A 24,058-nucleotide genomic window follows, 5' to 3' on the forward strand; every position below is an offset into this window, starting at 1 on the left:
ATTTTTGGATACCGCATCTCGGCATTCGACAGACGCTTACTTGCATAATATATTGGCCACTTAGTCTTTTCCTCTTCCCGTATTAAAGCTGCACTGACCGCGAACTGGGAGACGGACAGGTGAGAGCAGGATTTCTGTGGAAGGGTTTAGAGAGGAGAGGTGGCTTCCCAAGGTGTTTTTTTATACTCTGGAATGCTACTCGCATTCGGGAGTCCATTCGAATCTTATTGGCCTTCAGAACATTGAAGAATGGTAAACAGCGTTTGTTAGCCTTGATATGAAGCGACTAAGTGCCGCACCGCCCGTTCAGACTCATGACCTGCTTTTTGCTGGTCGGGCTCTCCATATCGAGCAGAGCTTGAATCTTTCAGGGTTCATTCTATGCCCCGCTGATTGACCGTATATCCAAGGAACTTCATGTGATACCCTGAATGAACATTTAAGAGGGTTCAGCTTCATTCGTAGGTCGGAGTATGTCAACATCTTGCGAGATGGCAATATGTTCTGAGGCGACGGATTTGACTAGCATGTGTCCACATAGACCTCCATTGTCCTCCGATCTGGTCGGAGAACATTGATTGACCAAGCTCTGATAGGTCGCACCCGATTCTTGAGGCCGAAGGGCATGACTTTGTAACAGTATAGCCGCGGTTTGTAATGAAGGTCGTATGCTCTCATCTGGTCATACATCGGGTTGATTGTATCCGAGTACGCATCATGAAGCTTAACAGCTCGTGCCCCGAGGTGGCACAAGAGCTGGTCGATTCTCGGCAGGGGGAAACTGTCTTTCGGCAGCTTTGTTGAGGTCGCTGAAGTCTAGCAGGTCCGCCACTTGCCATTCGGCTTTTTTACCAAGACCGGGTTGGCAACCCAGGTCGGGTAGAGAGCCTCACGAATGGATCCATTCGGAGAAGGTTCTCCACTTCTGATTTTAGTGCGGCGTACCGCTCCGGATCCATCGCCCTTCTTTTTTGCCGAACTGGCTTGGCTTCACTGCTGACATTCAATGAATGGCAAAATGTCTGGGCTGATCCCGACCATATTGCGTGCGATCAGGCAAACACGTCAATGTTTCCTTTAAGAAGCTTACCAGCTCGGAAGCGAGCTATGGGTTGAGACAGCTTCCAATCCTTAACCTCGGCTCGGCTCGGCTCGGCTCTTTCGGATCGACCGAAACCTTGGACAGATCCTAACCGGGCCGTTGGGGGGGATTTCTTGGATTGCGAATCTAGGTTATCCTCCGTGGACCAGGCTGTGGCTCGATCCGGCTGTCGTCATAGCCTGGTGGGGCACACATCGCGAAATGCCTTATCTGCCATCTGTACCGCTTTTACATAGCATTTGCGAGATGCGCTTTGCGATCCGCTTACTTCTCCGATCCCCGTTGGAGTGGGGAACTTTATCTTGAGGTGATAAATGGAAGTGACTACCTGAAGGTTCTCAGCAGAGGTCGCCCAAGATTCCATTAAAGGCCGACGGGCAGTCCACGACCAAAAATTCAGTAACCTTAGTCACCTCGTCGTGTCGCCGAGCGTGATTGGTAGCTGGATCGTCCTTTGGGGATCAGGTGATCCCCGTAAACCGTACAGAGGCATCGAGGCTGGCTTCAGGTCGGCCTCGACTAGGTTCATTCTATCGAAAGCGGATGAACAGGTGTTCACAGCGCTCCGTTGTCTACAAGCATTCTGCAGACATTATGACACCTATCAGGGGCGTGATCACCAGAGCATCCTCATGAGGATGGTGCAAGAGCTACCTCCTTCTCGCAGAAGGTGATTAGTTCCTCCTTTCTGGCTTTTTGAGGTCGCTGCGAAGTGTTCATTACCTGACGGGTCGTGATGGCTTCGTGGATACCTTTCTTGCGCTCCTCTCGTGTTTCCGCGAGGTGCGGACCTCCGAAAATTATGTTCACATGCTGTACCGCTGCGATCACGACGCTTTTTCTTTTGCTCCCCTGGTTTCTTTGGGGAGTCATCAATGTACTCCTTGAAGTGCCCTTTCTTGATGAGCTCTTCGATAGCCTGCTTTAGAGCTCGGCATTCATCAGTGTGATGCCCGTTATCCCGATGGTAACGGCAGTATTTTTTGCTGTTTCTGGCAGTAGCAGGAGTTTCATTGGTTTGGGCTCAGAGCAAGCTGGCCTCCTCAGATTTGTCGAGGATTGCAGATATGGACACGTTTCAGCGGAGTGTATTGAGTTCTATTGCGGTCGCGACGAGGAACAGGAGCATATGATTTTTTCTGCTCGTAGCGGGGTTTCTTCCTTTTCGCTGATCGTCATATCTCCTTGCGATCAGCTCTCCTATTATCTCCCGACCCGACATACTGCTGGAAGTGCCGTGATCGCGACGGGGAGTGTCGCCAATGAATTCTCTATTCGAGATACTTTTCTGCCAGGTTGTAGAATCTGGCGAGGGAAATATCGTCTTCAGCCTGCAGTTCTTTCCACAGGTCGGTTTGCGGGTGAACTCCAGCTATTATAAGTGTTCGGATGGACTCTTGGAGCGTGGGCCACCTTGTTGAGTTCCCTTTGGAATCGGTCAATGTAAGTTGCAGGGATTCATCTTTTTCTTGCCTTATGTTGTCAGATGCTCAAGGCATCGAAAACTCCGATTGGCTTGGAAATGCTGCAGGAACGTCGTGCTCATCTGAGGCCACGACAATGATCGATCCCGTCAGGAGCGACCTTAACCACCGCTTGGCGTAAGAAGTCAGCTTCACGGCCAAACAACAGCATTTTGCAAGGTCGAAACCTGGTGGAGCTCCATCAGGTCGTTGAACTCATATAAGTGATCCTGAGGATCATAGTTCCATCAAACGGCCGCATATCTGACATTCTGAACCCTGGTGGGAGTGGAGCAGCTAGCACTTCGGGAGAAAAAGGGGATGCAGAGGCGACCTGTGCGTTCGTTTGCCGCTCCCTCAACCTATCCAGAGCTCGCTGTAGCTCCTCAATTTGTGGTAACGGAGCCAATTGGGGATTGCTTTCACCTGTGCGAGTCTGGCCTTCTCGATTGCGGTTCAGAAAGGTCCGGAGGTCGGATACCTCCTCGCCTCGGCCGACATTTCCGGCGTACTCGACACACACTGACTAGAGGCGTGTGAAGGCGGTGGATTGTGCGGGCATTTTCACGGCCCTCGCGGTGGTACGAATGCCCCACGAGGTGTGGGGGCCACCGCATATAACGATCGGGGTCGTTCTGCTGGTGGTGATAGGAATCATCGCGCCAGCATTTTCGCTTGGGTTTTGCCTGCGACGTGGCAGGACAGCTGGGATTCACCCTTTCGCCGAGTCTCAGCTTTGCCGATACCCTGCTTGGGGCACTTTTGTGTTCGCTGGTTCTTGGGAGCCCGTAGGCTTATTTTGCCACTTGCTTACCCTTGCGCTTACGCGCTGCAGTGCTCGCGGCACGGGCTATTGCCCTTTGCCGGGCTTTCGCGCGACCTGCAGGCGTCTTTGGAGGTTGTACCGCCCTAGCTGTGGTAGATGAAATGCCTTGGTCCAAACGGTCCCCTTGGTTGACCGTCTGGAGAGTATTGTCGAACTTCTCCAGGTAGTTTCTAATGGCAGGGTCAAGTTGTGGAGCTGGGGACATCCCCCGCAGCATTTTGTGAAACTGGAACTCTTCAGTACGCTGATTAGCTCGCTCTGGCTCAAATTGGCGGGCCATTTGCTGTTGTAGGACCAGTGGGTCAAAGATTTCCTGATGAAGGTAGACACTAAATCAGGCCCTCCTTCTAGCGCCAAACTGTTGATGCGGGATTTTGGGCACCAACTAACATACGTGGGCAACGTTGATTGTCAAAAAGCACACGTGAAAATGAAATAAAGAGAAATAAATGATGTGAGAGTTTTTAAAGTGGTTCGGATGCTAAGGTAGCGTCCTACGTCCACTGTTTGTATTGATAGTGAGTGTGGGTCAGGTCGCAACAGCGGACTGACTTACAAGAGGTTTAGGAAAAAGTAAATGGTGGTTTTCAGGAGGGAGAGAGAGACTGATTTTGTAAAAATGGTCGAATCCCCTTAATGAAGGGGTCTTTCTTCTTATATCAAGCTGAAGCGTGTAATATCATTAAATCCTTGGGTTGGTGTGATTGTCAGGATATAATCCGGCTTTATGTCCCATCACCTTCTCCCCAGCTGACTTCGCACGGTTACTGCAGGAAAATGGACGCGTGGGAGCTCCATATCGTTTGGTAGGCATGACGTGTGTTTGTTGTTCTGATGGGAGCAGATCATTCTCCACGTGGACCTCCCACGTAGCCCTTACTTCCAGGCATAACAAAAGTAATAACATCGTCTAGCTAAAGTATATGTCGGTTTAAGTGCTTTAGCAGCTTTACATCCTGTCAAGTCATACATTAGCGGGGAACTAATTATCTTGTTTTATGAAAAGGATATAAAATAGGAAACAAACTATGTTGAGACCCATACATGTAATTTGTAAACAGTAAAAGTCAATAAACGCTTTGCTCATCTCATCGTAACATGCTTTTATGAATACATAACATAAAAATACATATATAAATAAAAGACAAACAGACACTACTAAACAAAGGTTCCTACCAGGAACTCCATCTTATTCTGGTTCATGAGATACTCATATTCCTAGCCTATACTTTAGAAACAACAATAAATGGGTTGGTCCAAGTTAAATCATATTTGAGAATAAGGTTGACCATGATTGGGCGTGGTCGACACTGGCCTGCAAGGGCTGTGCCTTTGGCAATGTGAGACCAGTCCCCTCAGTCATGTCCACCATGTCTTCACTAACCCTCTCCAGTCATAGCATTGAATCAGTGAGCCCAATGCCAGCCCAACAATTCGGGTGGCTAGGGTACCCTGGACAATTCTTTCCTCACCCAAAAGGCATCAATTGAACCCATCTCTCACCCCTTGGAAGCCTTCAAATCTCTCTGGCTTGAATTCTGCGGGATCCTCCCAATCCTAGGATCATTATGTATGGCCACAATTAACCAATAACATGTTCCACGTGGTACACGGAAGCCTCCGACCATGCACTCCTCCGAAGTTTCATGAGGTACTAGCAACGGCCCAGCTGGGTACATGCGCCAGGTTTCATATATGATGCAGTGAGATAAGGAAGCTGAGACAAATCTGATTCAGCTATAGACGATCATGTCCAATGTGATTGTCGATTCATCTTGTGCTTTCGCAAAATTTTCGGAGTTTAGTAGAAGGGACATAGCCCACTCCATGGTGGCTGCTGAAGTATCAGTTCCGCTGCATAAAGCCTGAGAAAGAAGAAAATTCATGCAGGGGAATTAATGATGAATTGAGTTATAGAAATTAGATTGTATCTATATATATTAAGTAGAGTTGTGGAGGAAACGTCTTTATGTTACTTTCTGTAGATTGGCATGACATGCCTGATGCCACCGTTTATGATAATTCTTTATTAACATTTAAAAAAAAAAAAATTACGTTATAATGAAAAAAGAAAGAGAGCATACTAATTAAAAAAAAAAAATACCAGCATGAGGTTTTATAGTTTCATCTTATAATTGTGATGTTCCTTCTCTTGCAAAGACAACAAAACTTCAATGAAGGTTTTCTTCTTGGAGTCATCTGAATCATAACTCGACCATCTCCGCATTTGTTCTATATTCTTCTATCAAATTTTGTACAAAACTCTCTCTCTTTACATGTAACTCCTTCAACTTCTTCTCCGTGCCTCCAATCCCAAACCAGCTCAACACTGGCAAGAAATCTACCATATTCGATGCACCACCATAACGAAATGTATCCTCCACAATCTCTTTAAACTTCTTTGCCTCCTCAACTCCCGCCACATTGTCACCGTAGTATCTCTTCCCTGCTATCATTCTCATCATCACATTGAGCGTAAGCTCAAAGAAAACAGATTTCATTTCCACCGTTTGATTTTCATCACTAAAAAGCCGACGAATCAGCAACGTCACCTCGTCAACCCTTATGCTGGATAGGATTTGGAGACGACCGGCGGAAAGAATTTCAAGGGACGAGATTCTACGTAAGTTTCTCCAATGATTTCCCAGTGGAGCCCAAGACACGCTGGCAAAATCGTAGCCTAGATATTTGCCGGCAAGAAGTTGAGGGCGGTTGGCAAAAACAACGTCGTTTCTGGTGAGACATTCTTCGGTTGCGGAAGGGGAAGAGACAACGAGAACAGGGCGAGAACCAAAATGAAGGAGAAGTATGGGGCCGTATCGGTTTGAGATTTTGGAGAGAGTTCGGTGAAGAGGGGGTTTTGAGGAGGTAAAGGTGGCCTATTATGGGAAGAGAGGGGATGGACTTGGTGGTATTTTTCGAAGCTTGTTGAGGAAGTTACTTGTGATCACGTAAAGGACTAAGAATACAAGAAAGTGCTGCATAATTAGAAGCATTGTATTGATGGGCTGGATGCTGATGGATGGAGTATATACTTTTGTTTTTATGATGGATTAAAGAATCCTGAGTTGATCTGATATTTATAGCTGAACTTTGTGTAGATTTTTATGTGCATGAATAGTTGCCAAAAGAAATGAAAGTGATAGAAGGCTAATCGTAAAGAAGTTTGGTACGTGAAAGGAAGAAACATGATATCGTCATCACAAACGCCACTATATCAGCTAATAGGACTATAAACCAAATGGCTTCTGAATTTTCATGCGACAAAATCCTAGTGGCAACTGCGTACACAGAAAGAGAGGGGTAAATCGATTCAAATTAGACCCCTAATCAAATTGGTAGGTTTAATGTCTTATCAGTGGCCGTTTAAAAGACTCGGAACATTTTTTTTTTATTTTTTTTAAGAGTAAACGACCGGTATAATTTTATTATCTAAATTTATATTTTATTTCCTATTCCAGTATTATTGTAATCTCAAACCATCATCATTCTCTTATCCGATTATCACTTACTAAAATCCCTTAAACCCTACTTCTGTTGACCCCGCTAATCGAGTAATTAGGGTTTACGTAACTGCCTCTCTTAAGTCAAATTCTTATTAATTCCAACCAATAAAATCTAACATTTTATCACCAAAGGACTTATCGACATCTCCTTTTCAAAAGCCCTAATAATCTAGATCGAGTTTACTCTCTATTCGTCACCAGAATATAAATTTGAATAGTATTTTAGTATGTGAGTGGAAAAATGTTATTACGGCGTTATTTGGGTGGGAAAAGAAAAAGTTTTTTTAATTAGTAGCTAATAACAAAGACGTATTTATAATTGGATTAATATTCTAAAATTGAAACAAACCCAGCTACACACTGTGGAAACAGTTTTTTTGGTACTCAAGAAAATTAAACTGACAATTCAGCCTCTCATGGTTATTGATAGGTCTCTCATGGTTACTGATAGGTCACTTTTGCTCCAGTTCTACTTAAACAAACATTAACATAACATAATGTCATTAATATCTCAGAGAATTAATTAGCTTAGAATATTTGTAGGTAACTAAGTTGTACCTTCATAAAAAAATCATCTCTTAGTGAATATATATAATTTGTAATTTTGTATGGCATTCTTCAATTGCGGTGAATTGTATTCTTGAAAAGATATTAGCAAGAATTAGATTTGAGATTTATTCGTATCAGTTAAGAAAGATTTGGAAAGGGAATCATCTAAATATTAGAAGTGGGAAAAAAAAAGTTCAAACAAGAAAGTGCCTTGTACATAATGCATTGTATCGTCAAAATTTGACAATTTCATTAAGAAAAAACATGATAATACGTGAGCGCAAACGAGAGCACTTAGAGTTGGGAAAGGAGTTTCGTCATAACTGGGCGTGGCCTACACATTGCAAACAGAGGTTGAGCTTTGGGCATGGTAAGCCCAGTACCTTCACTCATGTCCACCATCTCCTCACCAACTCTTTTCCATTCAAAGCACTGAATCAATGTTCCTAACGCCAACCCAAAAATCCTCATCGCCAATCCCTCCCCAGGACACCCCCTCCTCCCGGCTCCAAATGGCAACAACATGTACTTATCCCTTTCTTCTTTCAGTCCTTGAAATCTCTCTGGCTTGAATTTTGACGGCTCTTCCCATAAGTTAGTGTCATTTTGAATGGCCCACATGTTCACCAATAACATTGTGCCACCCGGGACGTGAAAACCTCCTATACTGCACTCTTCTGATGACTCATGTGGTACTAGTACTGGAGCAACTGGGTACATTCGGAGGGTTTCTTTCATAATGCCATAGAGATATGGAAATTTGGCGATATCTGATTCCCCAGTTAGCCTACTTTGCCCCACGTTTGTGTCAATTTCTTCCTGAGTATGTAGAATGATCTTTGGATTGTTTAGCAAATTTGACAGTGCCCATTCCATAGTTCCAGCTGAGGTATCAGAGCCTGCTGATAACATGACCTGAAAACATAATCATGCCATTTGCTTTTTATTGTGCATTGGGAAATTAAAATTTAACCAAAAAAATGTTTGTTTTTCAAAGTTAGCAGTCCATTATATAAGAAATTACCGAAATATATTTGTGTTTGAACCTTTTGTTGGGCCAAGTAATGCTATGGGAGCATCAGTCAAATCCGTTCCATTCCATTTGGTTTAAAAAAAAAATCTCCCTTTTTTCAAGTTGTTTCAGTTCAGTGAACTCTTTAGACTAGGAATGGTGTTTTTAGTTGTTATTATTATTATTTTCAAATTTAGGTTGCGAGAGATATAGAGAAAGAAATTTTACTTGCATCATGCCTCTGATAATATTATCTGTGTAGTATTCTGGCTCATTTTCTTGTAGTGATAATAGCACATCGATCATGGTCTTACTCCTCTCTGGAGAAGCAAAGCTATTCCTAATATGCCGGTGCTCTTCAATCAAATCCTGCATGAACTTATCTCGCTTTCTCTGCAATATTACTAAACTCTTTTCAACCTTATTCGATCCAGCCCACTTCAGAAACGGCAAAAAATCTACAATATTAGTAGCCCCACTCAAGCGAAAGGTCTCGGTCAAAATTTCTTTGAATTTTTTTGCTTCCTCCAATTCTGCTATATTCTCTCCATAATATCGTTTGCCAGCAATCATCCTCATCATAACATTTAGAGTCATCTCGAAAAACATGGATTTCATGTTTACAGTCTGATGCTGTTCGCCCTTTGACCCTCGAAAAAGCCTTTTACACAATAGCCTGACCTCGTCAAGACGGATGCCATAAAACATCTGTAGGCGATTAGATGACAAGATTTCAATTGAAGCTATGCGTCTTAAGTTGCGCCAATGATGGCCATATGAGGCCCAAACAAGGGTGGTATAATCATAGCCAAGGTGCTTCCCCGCAAGGAGGTGAGGGCGGTTGGCAAAAATGATGTCGTTTTTGGTGAAGCATTCCTCTGCAGCAGAAGGGGAAGATACAAGGATTACCCGGCGAGAGCCGAACCTGATTAACAGAATAGAACCATATTGATGGGATAGTTTGGCCAGGGTTCGATGAAGAGGTTTCTTTAAAAGGTAGAGATGGCCTATTATGGGTAGGGACAAAGGAGGACTTGGTGGGAGGTTTCTTTTAATTTGGAGGAAATATTTTTGAAGGAAATACAAGAGCAAGAGAAACAAGCCGTAATAGAATAGGATATCCATGGAAATTTTGATGATACCAACTGTGGTCTAATTCTATCAACAATATTCATGTAATCTATATAGAGGAAGATAAATGGATTCCCTTTGCAAATTCACATGTATGTCTCTCACTTTGGACGGGTTTTTATTCTTTCACTCGTAAATCCATCCAAATTACACACTGATGTGCCGACAAATCCAAGTGTAGAGGCTGGGGATAATTAGACAAGAATAATACTTTGGGTACTAATGGATGGGTGCTAATCTGTGTACTAACTAAAGCATAGTACCCGTACTATGCGCATAGTATAGGTACCATGCTTTAGTTAGTACACAGATTAGTACCCATCCATTAGTACCCATAGCATCACTCATTAGACAATGACCTGGGATCCTGGCCGGACATATTGAAATTAATTACAGTACCTTCAATTCTTCATTTAGGAATTTCACCTATGCGATATTTGTTATGTTGCCTCTGTATTAAGCATTTGTACCTTTTGATATTTGATGAATTTCGCTGAACGGTTGGCTTTATTCATTTATTGCTTTTATCATAATTGTACTCAAAAATATTCCTATGACTTCAAAGTTTTAGAATTTCTAGAAGCGGACCTTGGCAACATCATAATAGGTTTCAAAGAATATATTTGTGCACTTGTACATGACAAAAATAAATTTAAATTCGCCATTTGGTAAATCCTGGTCATTTGACATTCAAGGGAAATCACCAACCTGAACAGAGCAGAACAGGGCAGAGGAGAAGCAGCAATGTTATTTTCATTTTCGTTTATTATCTTTAGGTTAGGAGTACAGTTGTTATCTGTCAACTGTCATGGCATCCGAGTTTCACTAATAATAGAAGAAAATATCAATTACTTCCTTTTCAGCAAAAGCAATATGTTTTCACATTCAGGTGTCCATTTTGGAGGGAAAAATTCTTCTACTAGAGTAAATAATATAAAGTTCTAGATAATTTCTCTGGAAGTGATTGAAACCCTTTTACAAATGGAGTACTCATTGGACAAATTTCAATCTTCTCTGATAACAAATTAGTGACAATGTCACAAAGATGCGTTACAAGACCATTAATACCCTTTTCGAATTTCATGAACACCTAATTAACACCTTAATTCTTTGAACAGAGAAGTCTGTTTATCCTTGCGCTGCCAAGATATTTCACCACCTTCAGTCAGTCGTCCATCACCTTGTAGCTTGATCCAAAAAAGTAAATAACCAATTGGTAATTTGGGAAACTGAGCTAGGGACTCAAGTGCGAAAAAATAAAAGCACTCACTCTATCCAGGGAAAAAAAAATCCTTTACACTCTACTCACATCAAATTTCTTCTCAAACACAATCACACAATTTTCCTAGCTCATTTTAGCTCTACGGGGTAAACAATCTTCTAACTTTGTGAATAAGCCTGCGACATATTGGACACATCTTACTATCCTCCTCCATAATCCTGCAAAAAACACATATTATTAAAATCTCTGAAGAGTTAACTACAAAAGAGAACATGTCTGAAGGTCCTTTTGTGCACATATACCTCTGAGCACAGTCATAGCAGGTTGCACAGTGCCCACATGGAACAAAGAAGCAGTTTCGTTGGTCATCGTAACAAATAACACATAATTTTGCATCATACAAATCCTCCGAAGAGCTACTAGACGATCCTCCATCATCATCTTCTTCATTTGTTCCATACGTGTATTGAACTGGCTTCTCAGGTATTATAGGGTCAGTCTCAGATATTTCCCTTATAGCTGTATCTCCTAAGTTATCCTCCTCAACATCGCAAGCTCCAAGGTATTTCAATATCAGAAAAATAACCATTATGATAAATCCTACAAACAAACATAAAAAATTTCAGGCTATAGACTTGGTTTCAGATATTGTAAAGAGAGTAGAAGCATCAAATGATATTTGTATCTTATGTTGTACCTAAAATTGCTATGTAGGTTATCACTCGAGCAACAAAAGATAGTTCAACATACCATCCATCTAGATCCCCCTGCAATAAATTTTTTGATTAAGATTAAAGTTTCAGGGAAGTTGAGCAAACTACAATGGTGGGAAATAAAAATGAGGCCTTACATTGTTGGGTGTTGTTAGTATGACATAATGAGTATTGGGAAACAAGAGTTGGAGCCGGCATGATCCCTTTAATGTTGAACAGACGTTCTTTGCTTTCGTTAGATCATACATTTTGGATGTAACATTTACACTCATTGGCATTATTATACTTTTGGGATTTGTGTTAAGGACACCAATATAGTACCTGTCATCTTCTTCAATAGTGTATTCAGCAACTTTACCTGAAAAAAAAATGCATTAGATATAGTTAAAATATTAATAGATACTTTCGAGTTTCAACTATCTTACATATGTAGCATTCTTCTCATTTTAATTTGGCATTTTCTTTTCTATTACCCGAGATATAGAGAAAGAAATTTTACTTGCATCATGCCTCTGATAATATTATCTGTGTAGTATTCTGGCTCATTTTCTTGTAGTGATAATAGCACATCGATCATGGTCTTACTCCTCTCTGGAGAAGCAAAGCTATTCCTAATTTGCCGGTGCTCTTCAATCAAATCCTGCATGAACTTATCTCGCTTTCTCTGCAATATTACTAAACTCTTTTCAACCTTATTCGATCCAGCCCAGTTCAGAAACGGCAAAAAATCTACAATATTAGTAGCCCCACTCAAGCGAAAGGTCTCGGTCAAAATTTCTTTGAATTTTTTTGCTTCCTCCAATTCTGCTATATTCTCTCCATAATATCGTTTGCCAGCAATCATCCTCATCATAACATTTAGAGTCATCTCGAAAAACATGGATTTCATGTTTACAGTCTGATGCTGTTCGCCCTTTGACCCTCGAAAAAGCCTTTTACACAATAGCCTGACCTCGTCAAGACGGATGCCATAAAACATCTGTAGGCGATTAGATGACAAGATTTCAATTGAAGCTATGCGTCTTAAGTTGCGCCAATGATGGCCATATGAGGCCCAAACAAGGGTGGTATAATCATAGCCAAGGTGCTTCCCCGCAAGGAGGTGAGGGCGGTTGGCAAAAATGATGTCGTTTTTGGTGAAGCATTCCTCTGCAGCAGAAGGGGAAGATACAAGGATTACCCGGCGAGAGCCGAACCTGATTAACAGAATAGAACCATATTGATGGGATAGTTTGGCCAGGGTTCGATGAAGAGGTTTCTTTAAAAGGTAGAGATGGCCTATTATGGGTAGGGACAAAGGAGGACTTGGTGGGAGGTTTCTTTTAATTTGGAGGAAATATTTTTGAAGGAAATACAAGAGCAAGAGAAACAAGCCGTAATAGAATATGATATCCATGGAAATTCTGCTGATACCAACTGTGGTCTAATTCTATCAACAATATTCATGTAATCTATATAGAGGAAGATAAATGGATTTTCTTTGCAAATTCACATGTATGTCTCTCACTTTGGACGGGTTTTTATTCTTTCACTCGTAAATCCATCCAAATTTCGCACTGATGTGCCGACAAATCCAAGTGTAGAGGCTGGGGATAATTAGACAAGAATAATACTTTGGGTACTAATGGATGGGTGCTAATCTGTGTACTAACTAAAGCATAGTACCCGTACTATGCGCATAGTATAGGTACCATGCTTTAGTTAGTACACAGATTAGTACCCATCCATTAGTACCCATAGCATCACTCATTAGACAATGACCTGGGATCCTGGCCGGACATATTGAAATTAATTACAGTACCTTCAATTCTTCATTTAGGAATTTCACCTATGCGATATTTGTTATGTTGCCTCTGTATTAAGCATTTGTACCTTTTGGTATTTGATGAATTTCGCTGAACGGTTGGCCTTATTCATTTATTGCTTTTATCATAATTGTACTCAAAAATATTCCTATGACTTCAAAGTTTTGGAATTTCTAGGAGCGGACCTTGGCAACATCATAATAGGTTTCAAAGAATATATTTGTCCACTTGTACATGACAAAAATAAATTTAAATTCGCCATTTGGTAAATCCTGGTCATTTGACATTCAAGGGAAATCACCAACCTGAACAGAGCAGAACAGGGCAGAGGAGAAGCGACAATGTTATTTTCATTTTCGTTTATTATCTTTGGGTTAGGAGTACAGTTGTTATCTGTAAACTGTCATGGCATCCGAGTTTCACTAATAATAGACGAAAATATCAATTACTTCCTTTTCAGTAAAAGCAATATGTTTTCACATTCAGGTGTCCATTTTGGAGGAAAAATTTCTTCTACTAGAGTAAAGAATATAAAGTACTAGATAATTTCTCTGGAAGTGATTGAAACCCTTTTACAAATGGAGTACACATTGGACAAATTTCAATCTTCTCTGATAACAAATTAGTGACAATGTCACAAAGATGCGTTACAAGACCATTGATACCCTTTTCCAATTTCATGAACACCTAATTAACACCTTAATTCTTTGAACAGAGAAGTCTGTTTATCCTTGCGCTGCCAAGATATTTCACCACCTTCAGTCAGTCGTCCATCACCTTGTAGCTTGATCCAAAAAAGTAAATAACCAATTGGTAATTTGGGAAACTGAGCTAGGGACTCAAGTGCGAAAAAATAAAAGCACTCACTCTATCCAGGGAAAAAAAAATCCTTTACACTCTACTCACATCAAATTTCTTCTCAAACACAATCACACAATTTTCCTAGCTCATTTTAGCTCTACGGGGTAAACAATCTTCTAACTTTGTGAATAAGCCTGCGACATATTGGACACATCTTACTATCCTCCTCCATAATCCTGCAAAAAACACATATTATTAAAATCTCTGAAGAGTTTACTACAAAAGAGAACATGTCTGAAGGTCCTTTTGTGCACATATACCTCTGAGCACAGTCATAGCAGGTTGCACAGTGCCCACATGGAACAAAGAAGCAGTTTCGTTGGTCATCGTAACAAATAACACATAATTTTGCATCATACAAATCCTCCGAAGAGCTGCTAGACGATCCTCCATCATCATCTTCTTCATTTGTTCCATACGTGTATTGAACTGGCTTCTCAGGTATTATAGGGTCAGTCTCAGATATTTCCCTTATCGCTGTATCTCCTAAGTTATCCTCCTCAACATCGCAAGCTCCAAGGTATTTCAATATCAGAAAAATAACCATTATGATAAATCCTACAAACAAACATAAAAAATTTCAGGCTATAGACTTGGTTTCAGATATTGTAAAGAGAGTAGAAGCATCAAATGATATTTGTATCTTATGTTGTACCTAAAATTGCTATGTAGGTTATCACTCGAGCAACAAAAGATAGTTCAACATACCATCCATCTAGATCCCCCTGCAATAAATTTTTTGATTAAGATTAAAGTTTCAGGGAAGTTGAGCAAACTACAATGGTGGGAAATAAAAATGAGGCCTTACATTGTTGGGTGTTGTTAGTATGACATAATGAGTATTGGGAAACAAGAGTTGGAGCCGGCATGATCCCTTTAATGTTGAACAGACGTTCTTTGCTTTCGTTAGATCATACAATTTGGATGTAACATTTACACTCATTGGCATTATTATACTTTTGGGATTTGTGTTAAGGACACCAATATAGTACCTGTCATCTTCTTCAATAGTGTATTCAGCAACTTTACCTGAAAAAAAAATGCATTAGATATAGTTAAAATATTAATAGATACTTTCGAGTTTCAACTATCTTACATATGTAGCATTCTTCTCATTTTAATTTGGCATTTTCTTTTCTATTACTGGTGTGCTTTCCAGTAACAGTGCTAGCTAAATGACAGGAATTAGTGATATTGATCATAAAGGTCAAAGTTAAGCAGAACCTTTGCTTCTCTAACAATTATATTATCGATCAACTTTAAAAAAAGAAAAAAAAACTCCATAAATGGACAAGGCAATAAGAGTTTTGTAAGTATTTATTTATAAAACGTTTTCGGCGAGGAAACTGTAAAGCGCCTGTAGCTCAGTGGATAGAGCGTCTGTTTCCTAAGCAGAAGGTCATAGGTTCGACCCCTATCTGGCGCGGTATTCAAATATTTTTACAACATATTATTCATTTAATCATAAAAAATAAAATTGCATTTTTGTTCATATCTCTTTTTAATTTTAATACATTATTTTTAGTATAAAGAATTTTAAATATTTTTGTTTATATTTCATTTTAATTTTAATCATATAATATAAAGTTGATAATTCTTATTAATAAAAAAAAAAAAACGAAAAAATTGAAAAAACAGAATCATACCAGTTATTGTGTCAGTAAGGGCAAATGATTCTGAGGAACTGGTGAGTTTGGGCAGCAATGTTTGAAATTTTCGTTCTCCTAGAGAATCATGTAAACATTTGTTATACCGTAAAATTCATGAGAGAATTATTATTAAAATTCCAAGAAAGTAGACTAACTTACCCTTAATCATAACCACTTGGAGTTGATTTAGACTTGTACTCTGAGTGTCCAATCTCATATGGATTCTGGAGCCTTTGTTCAACCACAAAGAAAACCCCTAATAATATAGATCTAACTTTATTAATTTTCAATTCTTGGGGAAATACAAAGCAATAAATAAATTTCAAGAAACATAAATGTCACCTTGCGACTGTAAGATCCAACAATCAAAAACTTTGAAACGCTCCAATTGGTTTCCAACCTCAATTCAGGCTTCTCAGAAAACCCATAAAGAAGAACCCCTTTCCTGTCATCATCTCTCACTTCAACCTGCTTTACAAACACAGAACTTGCTTTCATCAATCTTGATGAACTGGGTCCAAGCACCATGCGATAATCCCCATAGTAACCATATCTTAGACTCACAGTAACTGCAAAAAGGAAAAAGGTAAAAATGCATTGAATAGTTAATTCGAGAGAAATCGGAGGAGAAAATCACAAATTATACATGCCACATATCCATAAGGTCAAAGGGGCTATCAAGCGTGCCCAGCTCTCTTGCCACCGCTGACGATGCCTAATAGGAGGAGCAAGAACTGGCCTTAACATGGCTGATGATGTGTGTCTTTGGGTAGAAAGAGATATAACAACAAGAGTCAGTGTTTCTGGCGAAGATGATGAATTAGGAGAGAAGACTAGTAGGTTTATTAGAGGTGTGTTTCAACTTGCAGTTATTGTTGTGAGCGGTGGCGGGGAATTGAATGGCTAGTTTTTGAATGTTAGGTGTAACTTGTAAGTTGTGTAAGGGTACTTGGGTCAGCCCAATTGGCTTTGAGGGCCAATCGCCTGTTTTTCTTGTTAATTACACTAATCTGTTTTATTACTTTGTAAAATGATGATGGCTGCTAACAGCTATTGATTTTACAAAAACAAAATCGCCATTCTAATTTTTTGATTTAATTCATCAAAATTTCATCAATAAATCATATTAGTTTATACTATTATCACAAAGCTTACTACAACACTCTACTTTACTATATTAAATATTTTTAATAAAATATAAACTTTCTTAAATATATTTACTATAACATACTGTCTATTTTAAATGGAATAGCATATGGACTATTTATCATCGCCCTTAATTTGAATCCGGGCCTAGCATTTGGAGCCCAAATCTGTTTGCAAGATCGCTAGAGAAAGCCCAGTAAATTCACACACTAATTGATGGATATGTCTGGTTCCCAAGCAAAGACCGACAAAAGAAACATTTATCTTTCACAAAATTAAACACAACATTACAAGTGAAAAGGAAACCTCTATGTAAACGGTGGACCCATTTCCTTTGAACAAGATCGCAGTTAAGCAGTGATATATAGGGGTGTAAACGAGCCGAGCCGAGCCAAGCTTTTGGCTTATCGAGCTCGGCTCATTTACAACAGTGTCGAGCTCGAGTCGACCCTGGCGAGCCTCAAAATTAAGACTCGAGCTCAAGCTCGAGTCGAGCTCAAACCGGCTCGCGAGTTGGGCTCACGAGCTCGTTATTGTGTTATTTCAAATTTGCACTTTGAGGGGGAAACTATCATTTTTTAAAACTTTTTCACTGGAAAATATCGGTTTAATAACTAATAGTTTAAAAAATCACCAAAACACCTTGTGAAGTGTACAGTGCTTAATCGAACCGAGCCTGGCTCGTGAGCCCACGAGCCGAGCTTCACTGTGTTCGAGCTCGACTCGGTTAACGAACCGAGTTCGAGTCGAGTCGAACCGAGTCTTATCGAGCCGAACTCTAAATGAGCTTTTTATCGTCCGTGGAGCCGGCTCGGCTCGAAAAAGACAGTAGTGGAGGGCCGAGAGACCCACGTGGGAGTGGCCATTCATGCAAAATAGTATCAGATACAGCATCGAAAACTATTGACACGTTGCAAGTGGCAGGCAACCGTCTTCGTCAACCTCGCCTAAAGACACAACTGAAAGTAAAATACCGTGTGCTACGTGGGACCCTCACAAACACACTGCCGCACATCATACCTCGAACACATCAAATAATGAAAGATGCTTTGTTTTTTATTCCATGGTTTTCAGTTTCCACACGTCTAATGTTTTATGATCTATTTACAACAGGTTACTGTTAAGATTTTGGATATCTGGTTCTATTAAATTATTATCTTGAAATCACATTAATTTAAATATTTAAGCTGAATATATATATGCAAATGCTAGAGCTCTAGTTGTATAACGCCTCTTTTTGATGCGATTCTGAGAAACCAAAATAGTATATTCCAAAGATTCATTATCAAAATTGATGCAGTTGATAAGTATCTAGTGACGAATTGAAGCCTCCGACTTCTCTCTTTGGCAATCCTATGTTCATCGTCGGTTCAATTCAAGCTAGCTGACCATGGACATCGGCTATTTCAACGCCGAACAAAGAATGGATTTTGCATTAGTAAATCGACTCTTTCCGACGCTCGGCAAAACAGAAAAGCAATACGATACATCTACAATCATCACAAGTATTTATGCATCCTTCTTAAATTTTCTGTTATCTCTTTTTTTTTTTTTTTTATCCTCTCTTAACTGTTTACTCTCTTCAACATCGTTTTCATAATATAGTGGTAAGGCTATCCAATTGTATGATTGATTCGTCTCCCATTGAACATTAAAAAAGTAAATTAATGTTACAAATGAATCTTCACCGAATTAACACCTAATTATTCTAAATCAGTCACCTAACACCCAATTAGGTAATGGCAATAAAGTCAAAAATCATCTAGCCCTAATAGTTCAACTTACAAATCGTTGATTGAGAATCTTCTTAGAAGAAGAAACCAGAAATTATAATGATAAAGAAAAGGAAAGGATTCCCTGCTCTCTATACATTGAGATACTGATATGCAAATCCGCTTTGGAATAATGAGATACATCAATCTGGCCTTAATCACGCCGCCTTGTCTCTCTCATGTCATCTTCTTTGAATGGCCTAACAATGACAAAATTATAACATGTGTATTTCCTTCTTCCTTCTTGCTTGTATCCTCTTCTTTCATTAACTATATATTTTGAATTATATATATATGTGTGGGGAGTGATGAACATGATCCTTCTCCAATATTCAGACCAAACCACTTTAATTCCCAACTTGCAATCAATCATCTCAAAAGTTAAACGGGTGTAGATTTCTCTCTTAAAATTAGAAAGACATGGGAAGAGTGAAGCTCCAGATCAAGAGGATTGAAAATACAACTAATAGGCAAGTCACTTTCTCAAAAAGGAGAAATGGTCTTATAAAGAAAGCTTATGAACTTTCTGTCCTCTGTGATGTTGATGTAGCTCTCATCATGTTCTCCCCATCTGGAAGAGTCAGTCTTTTTTCTGGAAACAAAAGGTCTGCTATACGAGTATAAACCATATATATCCAATTCTATTGTTAATGTTATTTGACAGCTTTGTGAAGGATCAATTGGATTTAACCTAAATTGCTGTATCTCTCCGTAACTAAAATTGCTTTCTTTTTGTGTTTGTTTAAGCATTGAGGAAATTTTGGCTCGTTATGTCAATCTTCCAGAGCATGAGCGAGGAAGGTAACGATCTTATAATCGGAACTGAGACATACCTAGCCAGTTTTCTTTTCTTTTTTTGTTTATTTATTTTATATGGATTTTTCTTCATATTTTGATGTGGGTAATTTACTTGTGTACGTATACCATGATGAAACCTTAAGAAGACTGCATAATCAAGAGGTAATAGGCACACTCCAAATATAATCGTATAGACTTGTCACCCACCCGAGTAGTGTATAAAGTTGGATTTTCTTGGGTTTTCAGTTTCTACAAAGAGCTGTTGGTAAGTTGATGGGTGAGGCAAATCAAACATATCAAGAAGCCAGGTTTGAATTGTTCCTTGATTTCTTAATGTTACCTACCCAGCATGTTTTTCTCTTGAACTTGTATATTGCACCTGCCTACTTTCCTGCTTATGAAATTAATTTGCACTATAATTTCAAGTTCCGTTAATTTACGAAATTGACTTTTCTAATTAACGAGACCCTCATTTTTCTTTTTTTTCTTTTGTTTTGGTTACTTTATTCAAAGTAACCCAATGACGGTTCATTCCCACATCGAGGTATTTTCATGCATGAATTCTATTTCCATCCTGCTACTTATTATCATTTTATCGTTTAATTGTTATGGTGAACCACTTCAAATGGATGAATTACAGGATATTCAACAAGAAATTCGTAAGTATAGGTCTCAGATACAGAATATGGAGAAACGACTAAGGTACCATTTACTTTAGGCTAAAGTATTAGCTAGAGATAAGAAAAAAAAAACCCACAACTTTTTCATCATTTGTTGGAAGAAGAAATTTTCTCAAATGTTTCTTTACTAATCAACCAAATTTTCAAGGATCTTTGAAAGTGATCCATCTGAAATAACAACCTCGTATGAAATCGAGTACCGAGCTCAAATCCTTGAGGAAACTTTGAAACAAGTTCGCCTGCGCAAGGTAAGGTCTATTCCTTGTTGAGTTGTATTAATTTTGAATGGCTGCAGCAGATAAATAATGGACTTATAAAATTTATGAAAACAGCGGCAACTTTTGGAAGAGAAGTATAATCATAATTCTCCGAGCACACCATCAACTTCACATGTAAGTAAATTATGCTGGACTTTACAATAAACATGGTTATATAAATTGAAATCCTTATAAGAAAGAAGAGATATACACGGAACATTATAACTGTACATCATATATATATATATAGTTGCAAGGAGATAACTGTACATTATATATATATATATAGTTGCAAGGGGATGTCTAGTAGTAATTTGTTTTTCCAACTTAACTATTGCAGGCACATCTTCCTCCGGAAACGCCAGACTTGAAAGGTTTAGCTGCAGAAAGTCCAAATAATTGTTTGGAGTGGCTTCCACAAAGAGACCCACAAGTTCAGATCCTAAATTTTTTGGATTCAAACGGCCTTCTTCCTCCGAGGTGATCACTGAATAATATTTTCTAAAGGCTGCAGTTTGAGTTACATGCTTCACTTCTTGTGTGCAAATTCAAATGCTACAATCTTCTTATTTTTTCAGAGATCGACCTGAAATCTTACAGCCGCCTTCAAATCCCTTTGATGGAGAAAACATAAACATTTATGAGCAGATAAGGCCAAGAGTTGGGTTGCAGGAGGACAATAATATGCAACGTCCTGAGATTGGACAAGTGATTGACGTCAACTTGTCCCCATGGACTGAATTTTATCCCACAGGTATTGATGTAGTGCAGGCCGTCAATTAGGTTAGCCAAAAAAATCCGAATACGTAATAATGATGGATATTCCAAACCCCACCTTTATCCTTAACGATAGCCATTGTGAATTGTCTATGTGACAAATTATGAATGATTATTATAAAATGTTGGCAGGTAATAGTCCCATTCCCGCTTCACAACCTAGAGGACGAGCTTTACTTGACCTGTATTTGTCTCAGTTTACACCATCAACCATCTTGACGCCCAGTGATCAACAGCCACCGTGATCATTTATTTAGTTTCTCTATAAATTTCTTCTTTCTTCTTTATTTTATACATAAGTTACATTGATTTGTTTCAGTTTTCTAAAAATAAATTTATTAATTGCCTTGTAGTTTCTACAATTGTACATTGTGACATTTTAATTGTAATAAACTTGAACGTGGCCTTATATAAAAGTTTAAAACTATATATAGCAAAGTCTTTTCTTCCTTAATTTTTCCCCCCTGGAAGGACCAGTATTTACTTATTTACTTCTAAAAATAGTTTGAAAGATGAAAATCATGATATTGCAAGACTTATATGTCATTTTAACATGTATCATGTAATCCATTGACATACAAAAAGGGGATAAATCAAGGGGGCTACGAAATAGTACTTTAACTTATATGGATGAGTAAAAGACTTTTTTTTCCACCCAAATAATGACTTAATGATACTTTTCTACCCAAAATGTTTTAAAATACAACTTTATTAACTAAACGTTATGTTCCATTTATAATTTACGTTAATTATAATGATATTAATTGTGAAGACGAAAATATCCCTACTAAAGATCAATCTCCAATCGTCAGCCACTGCAAATCAAAGTTTCGCACGCCTTAACTTGAATTTCGCCTGATTTCGACATTGGAAATTGACCTTGTCGCCGCCATTCAACTCACTGGCATCCGCCCAACAAAACCCCTCTCACCCTTATCCATAATCACTCCTCAATCGTCGATGGCTGCAAAAGGAAAATAACCAAATCTGGTGGTGGTGACGGCAAAGCAGCTATGCGTTGGGGCACATTGGGAGGGATAGAACGTACTGGTCGCACACTTGAGGCAGGGGAAATCTAAGTAGGACAAAATGTCAAGCACTTGGTATGCACAGGAAACATCTTACAAAACAAATCCAAATAAGCACCAAACAATCAAAGACCAAATCAATTAAAAAAATTATCAAATCAAAACCACTTTAGCTTGAAAAAAATCAACCCAATTGTGGCGATATGCGCAAGTCGCGGCAGGCGAACGGGGGGCTACCAAGTGTCAATGTTAAAGGGGGTTTTTAGAGTACAGGTTGGTGGTTCAGGTGGTGGAGCCAAATTGAATTTTTGCCACCGAATTCAGCCGAAATTTGGCCTAGAACAGCGAAACCCTAATTGTACGATGGCTAGCGAACGGTGGGAGGTGAATACCATCCTGCCCTTACCTATAATAGAATTTTGACCATTCTGCCCTTCTTACAATAAAATTTACTAATAGAATTGTGTTTTGGGTAATAAAGTTGTATTTTGAAACGTTTTGGATGAGAAGTATTATTAAGCCATTATTTGGGTGGGAATAAGTCGTTTACTCTATATGGATTCCATTTACTGACTCGGTAAATTCTAGACAGGAAAAAACCATTCACTTGGCAATCAGATTTCAGCATGAACACCAACGATAATTGGGAATGTTCATTTCAAAGGCACTTATTTTTCTAAACAAAAAAGCCTTCTTTACACCCTTTTTCTTTTTAGTTTCTCCAGAATTGTTTAAAAAAAAGAGTGAATCTTGAATTTCAATTACTGAGGCATAGCTACATTTAAATTTGGTGTCAACGGAGGTGTGATCAAGTTTGGGAATAGGGTATGCCGATGTGGAAGAAAGGTTGGACTTGGAATGCAGAAATGAAGCAAACAAAAAAAAAAAAAAAATAAAAAAAAATAATAATCAATTTTAGAGCAAAGATAACTTACTTGTGTAACAAAACAGACACATGCATGCATACATATGTTCTATGGCATCTATGCATCATATAACCACAAATTATCACCAAAATCAACAATATCGAAAATTTGTAAAAGCTTAAAGAGAGAGAGAACACAAATATCATATTTAAATCAGCGAAAGATAAAATTGATCAGTTTGTCTAATGCCCAATTTCATGAATTAACAAAGATGAATGAATGTCCATGGATCGACAACCATATTTGTAATAAGCAAACCATGGCTAGCCATCGTTTCAGATCTGGTCCCCTGTCTATCACTTTCTCTCTCAAGATTGATTATGTTTGTGATGATGGAAGAGGAATGTTGAAAAAATTTAGAGACAGTTGAAAAAATTTAGTGACAGCCGACCCTTTATCTAAGAAGGCAGCCACCATTGATACAAGGATAACGATGGGTTATGTTAATGATGAAAAAAAAAGAGTAGACATTATGATTATTGTAAAAATTAGTCTTATCCTATTTGATGTCCAACTACTTTTGTCCTTTGATTTTTTATTTTAAAATAATATACTACAGAAATGATCATTTTCTCCATGCTTTTAATGTTTTAGTGTTAGAAAACAAAGCTGAAAGGTGATTATGGAGGAAAGTAAAAAAATTAGTGGAGATACCTGGGCATTTTTTATACATTTCGATGCAATTTATTTTTAATTGAAACATCAGCGGAGGTACCTAACGGGTAGTCCATGAAAAATTAAAAGATGTTTGTCAAAGTGGGCTTGGACCAATGCGTAATTTTTCCCCCCTCTAAGTTTAGCTCATGCATCGCCATTTCGCCATAATACTTGAGTG

General features: G+C 39.0%; 5 protein-coding genes, 1 non-coding gene and 1 pseudogene across 7 annotated transcripts; 2 read left to right on the forward strand and 5 right to left on the reverse strand.

Moving 5' to 3' along the window:
- Positions 1-5,507: 5,507 nt before the first annotated feature.
- LOC116125592 lies at positions 5,508-6,375 on the reverse strand (annotated as a pseudogene).
- Positions 6,376-7,740: 1,365 nt separating this feature from the next.
- LOC116125692 (cytochrome P450 81Q32-like) lies at positions 7,741-9,583 on the reverse strand. The gene is made up of 2 exons (XM_031411422.1): positions 8,687-9,583; positions 7,741-8,361 (listed from the first exon to the last, which is right to left on the reverse strand). Exons 1-2 carry the CDS (start codon positions 9,581-9,583, stop codon positions 7,741-7,743), a joined length of 1,518 nt encoding a protein of 505 aa, XP_031267282.1.
- Positions 9,584-10,840: 1,257 nt separating this feature from the next.
- Positions 10,841-11,905, reverse strand: LOC116125642 (E3 ubiquitin-protein ligase APD3-like). Its single transcript, XM_031411361.1, has 4 exons — positions 11,662-11,905; positions 11,509-11,578; positions 11,114-11,411; positions 10,841-11,029 (listed from the first exon to the last, which is right to left on the reverse strand). The coding sequence occupies exons 1-4, from the start codon at positions 11,800-11,802 to the stop codon at positions 10,951-10,953; spliced, it is 588 nt and encodes a 195-aa protein (XP_031267221.1). The 5' UTR covers positions 11,803-11,905; the 3' UTR covers positions 10,841-10,950.
- Positions 11,879-12,920, reverse strand: LOC116125593 (cytochrome P450 81Q32-like). Its single transcript, XM_031411294.1, has 2 exons — positions 11,998-12,920; positions 11,879-11,882 (listed from the first exon to the last, which is right to left on the reverse strand). The coding sequence occupies exons 1-2, from the start codon at positions 12,918-12,920 to the stop codon at positions 11,879-11,881; spliced, it is 927 nt and encodes a 308-aa protein (XP_031267154.1).
- Positions 12,921-14,177: 1,257 nt separating this feature from the next.
- On the reverse strand, positions 14,178-16,703 carry LOC116125640 (E3 ubiquitin-protein ligase APD2-like). Of its 2 annotated transcripts, none has more exons than XM_031411358.1 (8): positions 16,490-16,703; positions 16,182-16,408; positions 15,999-16,095; positions 15,837-15,914; positions 14,999-15,219; positions 14,846-14,915; positions 14,451-14,748; positions 14,178-14,366 (listed from the first exon to the last, which is right to left on the reverse strand). In XM_031411358.1, the coding sequence occupies exons 1-8, from the start codon at positions 16,584-16,586 to the stop codon at positions 14,288-14,290; spliced, it is 1,167 nt and encodes a 388-aa protein (XP_031267218.1). In that variant the 5' UTR covers positions 16,587-16,703; the 3' UTR covers positions 14,178-14,287. The 2 variants fall into 2 exon arrangements, with proteins under 2 accessions (XP_031267218.1, XP_031267219.1); XM_031411359.1 differs by having other exon boundaries at positions 16,486-16,618.
- On the forward strand, positions 15,544-15,616 carry TRNAR-CCU. The gene has a single exon. It is a non-coding gene; the product is annotated as a tRNA-Arg (tRNA).
- Positions 16,704-19,106: 2,403 nt separating the features above from the next.
- Positions 19,107-21,422, forward strand: LOC116125641 (agamous-like MADS-box protein AGL104). Its single transcript, XM_031411360.1, has 10 exons — positions 19,107-19,362; positions 19,505-19,558; positions 19,699-19,717; positions 19,802-19,863; positions 20,069-20,257; positions 20,384-20,483; positions 20,568-20,627; positions 20,833-20,972; positions 21,071-21,275; positions 21,402-21,422. Exons 1-9 carry the CDS (start codon positions 19,178-19,180, stop codon positions 21,273-21,275), a joined length of 1,014 nt encoding a protein of 337 aa, XP_031267220.1. The 5' UTR covers positions 19,107-19,177; the 3' UTR covers positions 21,402-21,422.
- Positions 21,423-24,058: the final 2,636 nt, after the last annotated feature.

The sequence above is a fragment of the Pistacia vera genome, unplaced genomic scaffold (assembly GCF_008641045.1).
Source record: "Pistacia vera cultivar Batoury unplaced genomic scaffold, PisVer_v2 Contig169, whole genome shotgun sequence".
Taxonomy (NCBI): domain Eukaryota; kingdom Viridiplantae; phylum Streptophyta; class Magnoliopsida; order Sapindales; family Anacardiaceae; genus Pistacia; species Pistacia vera.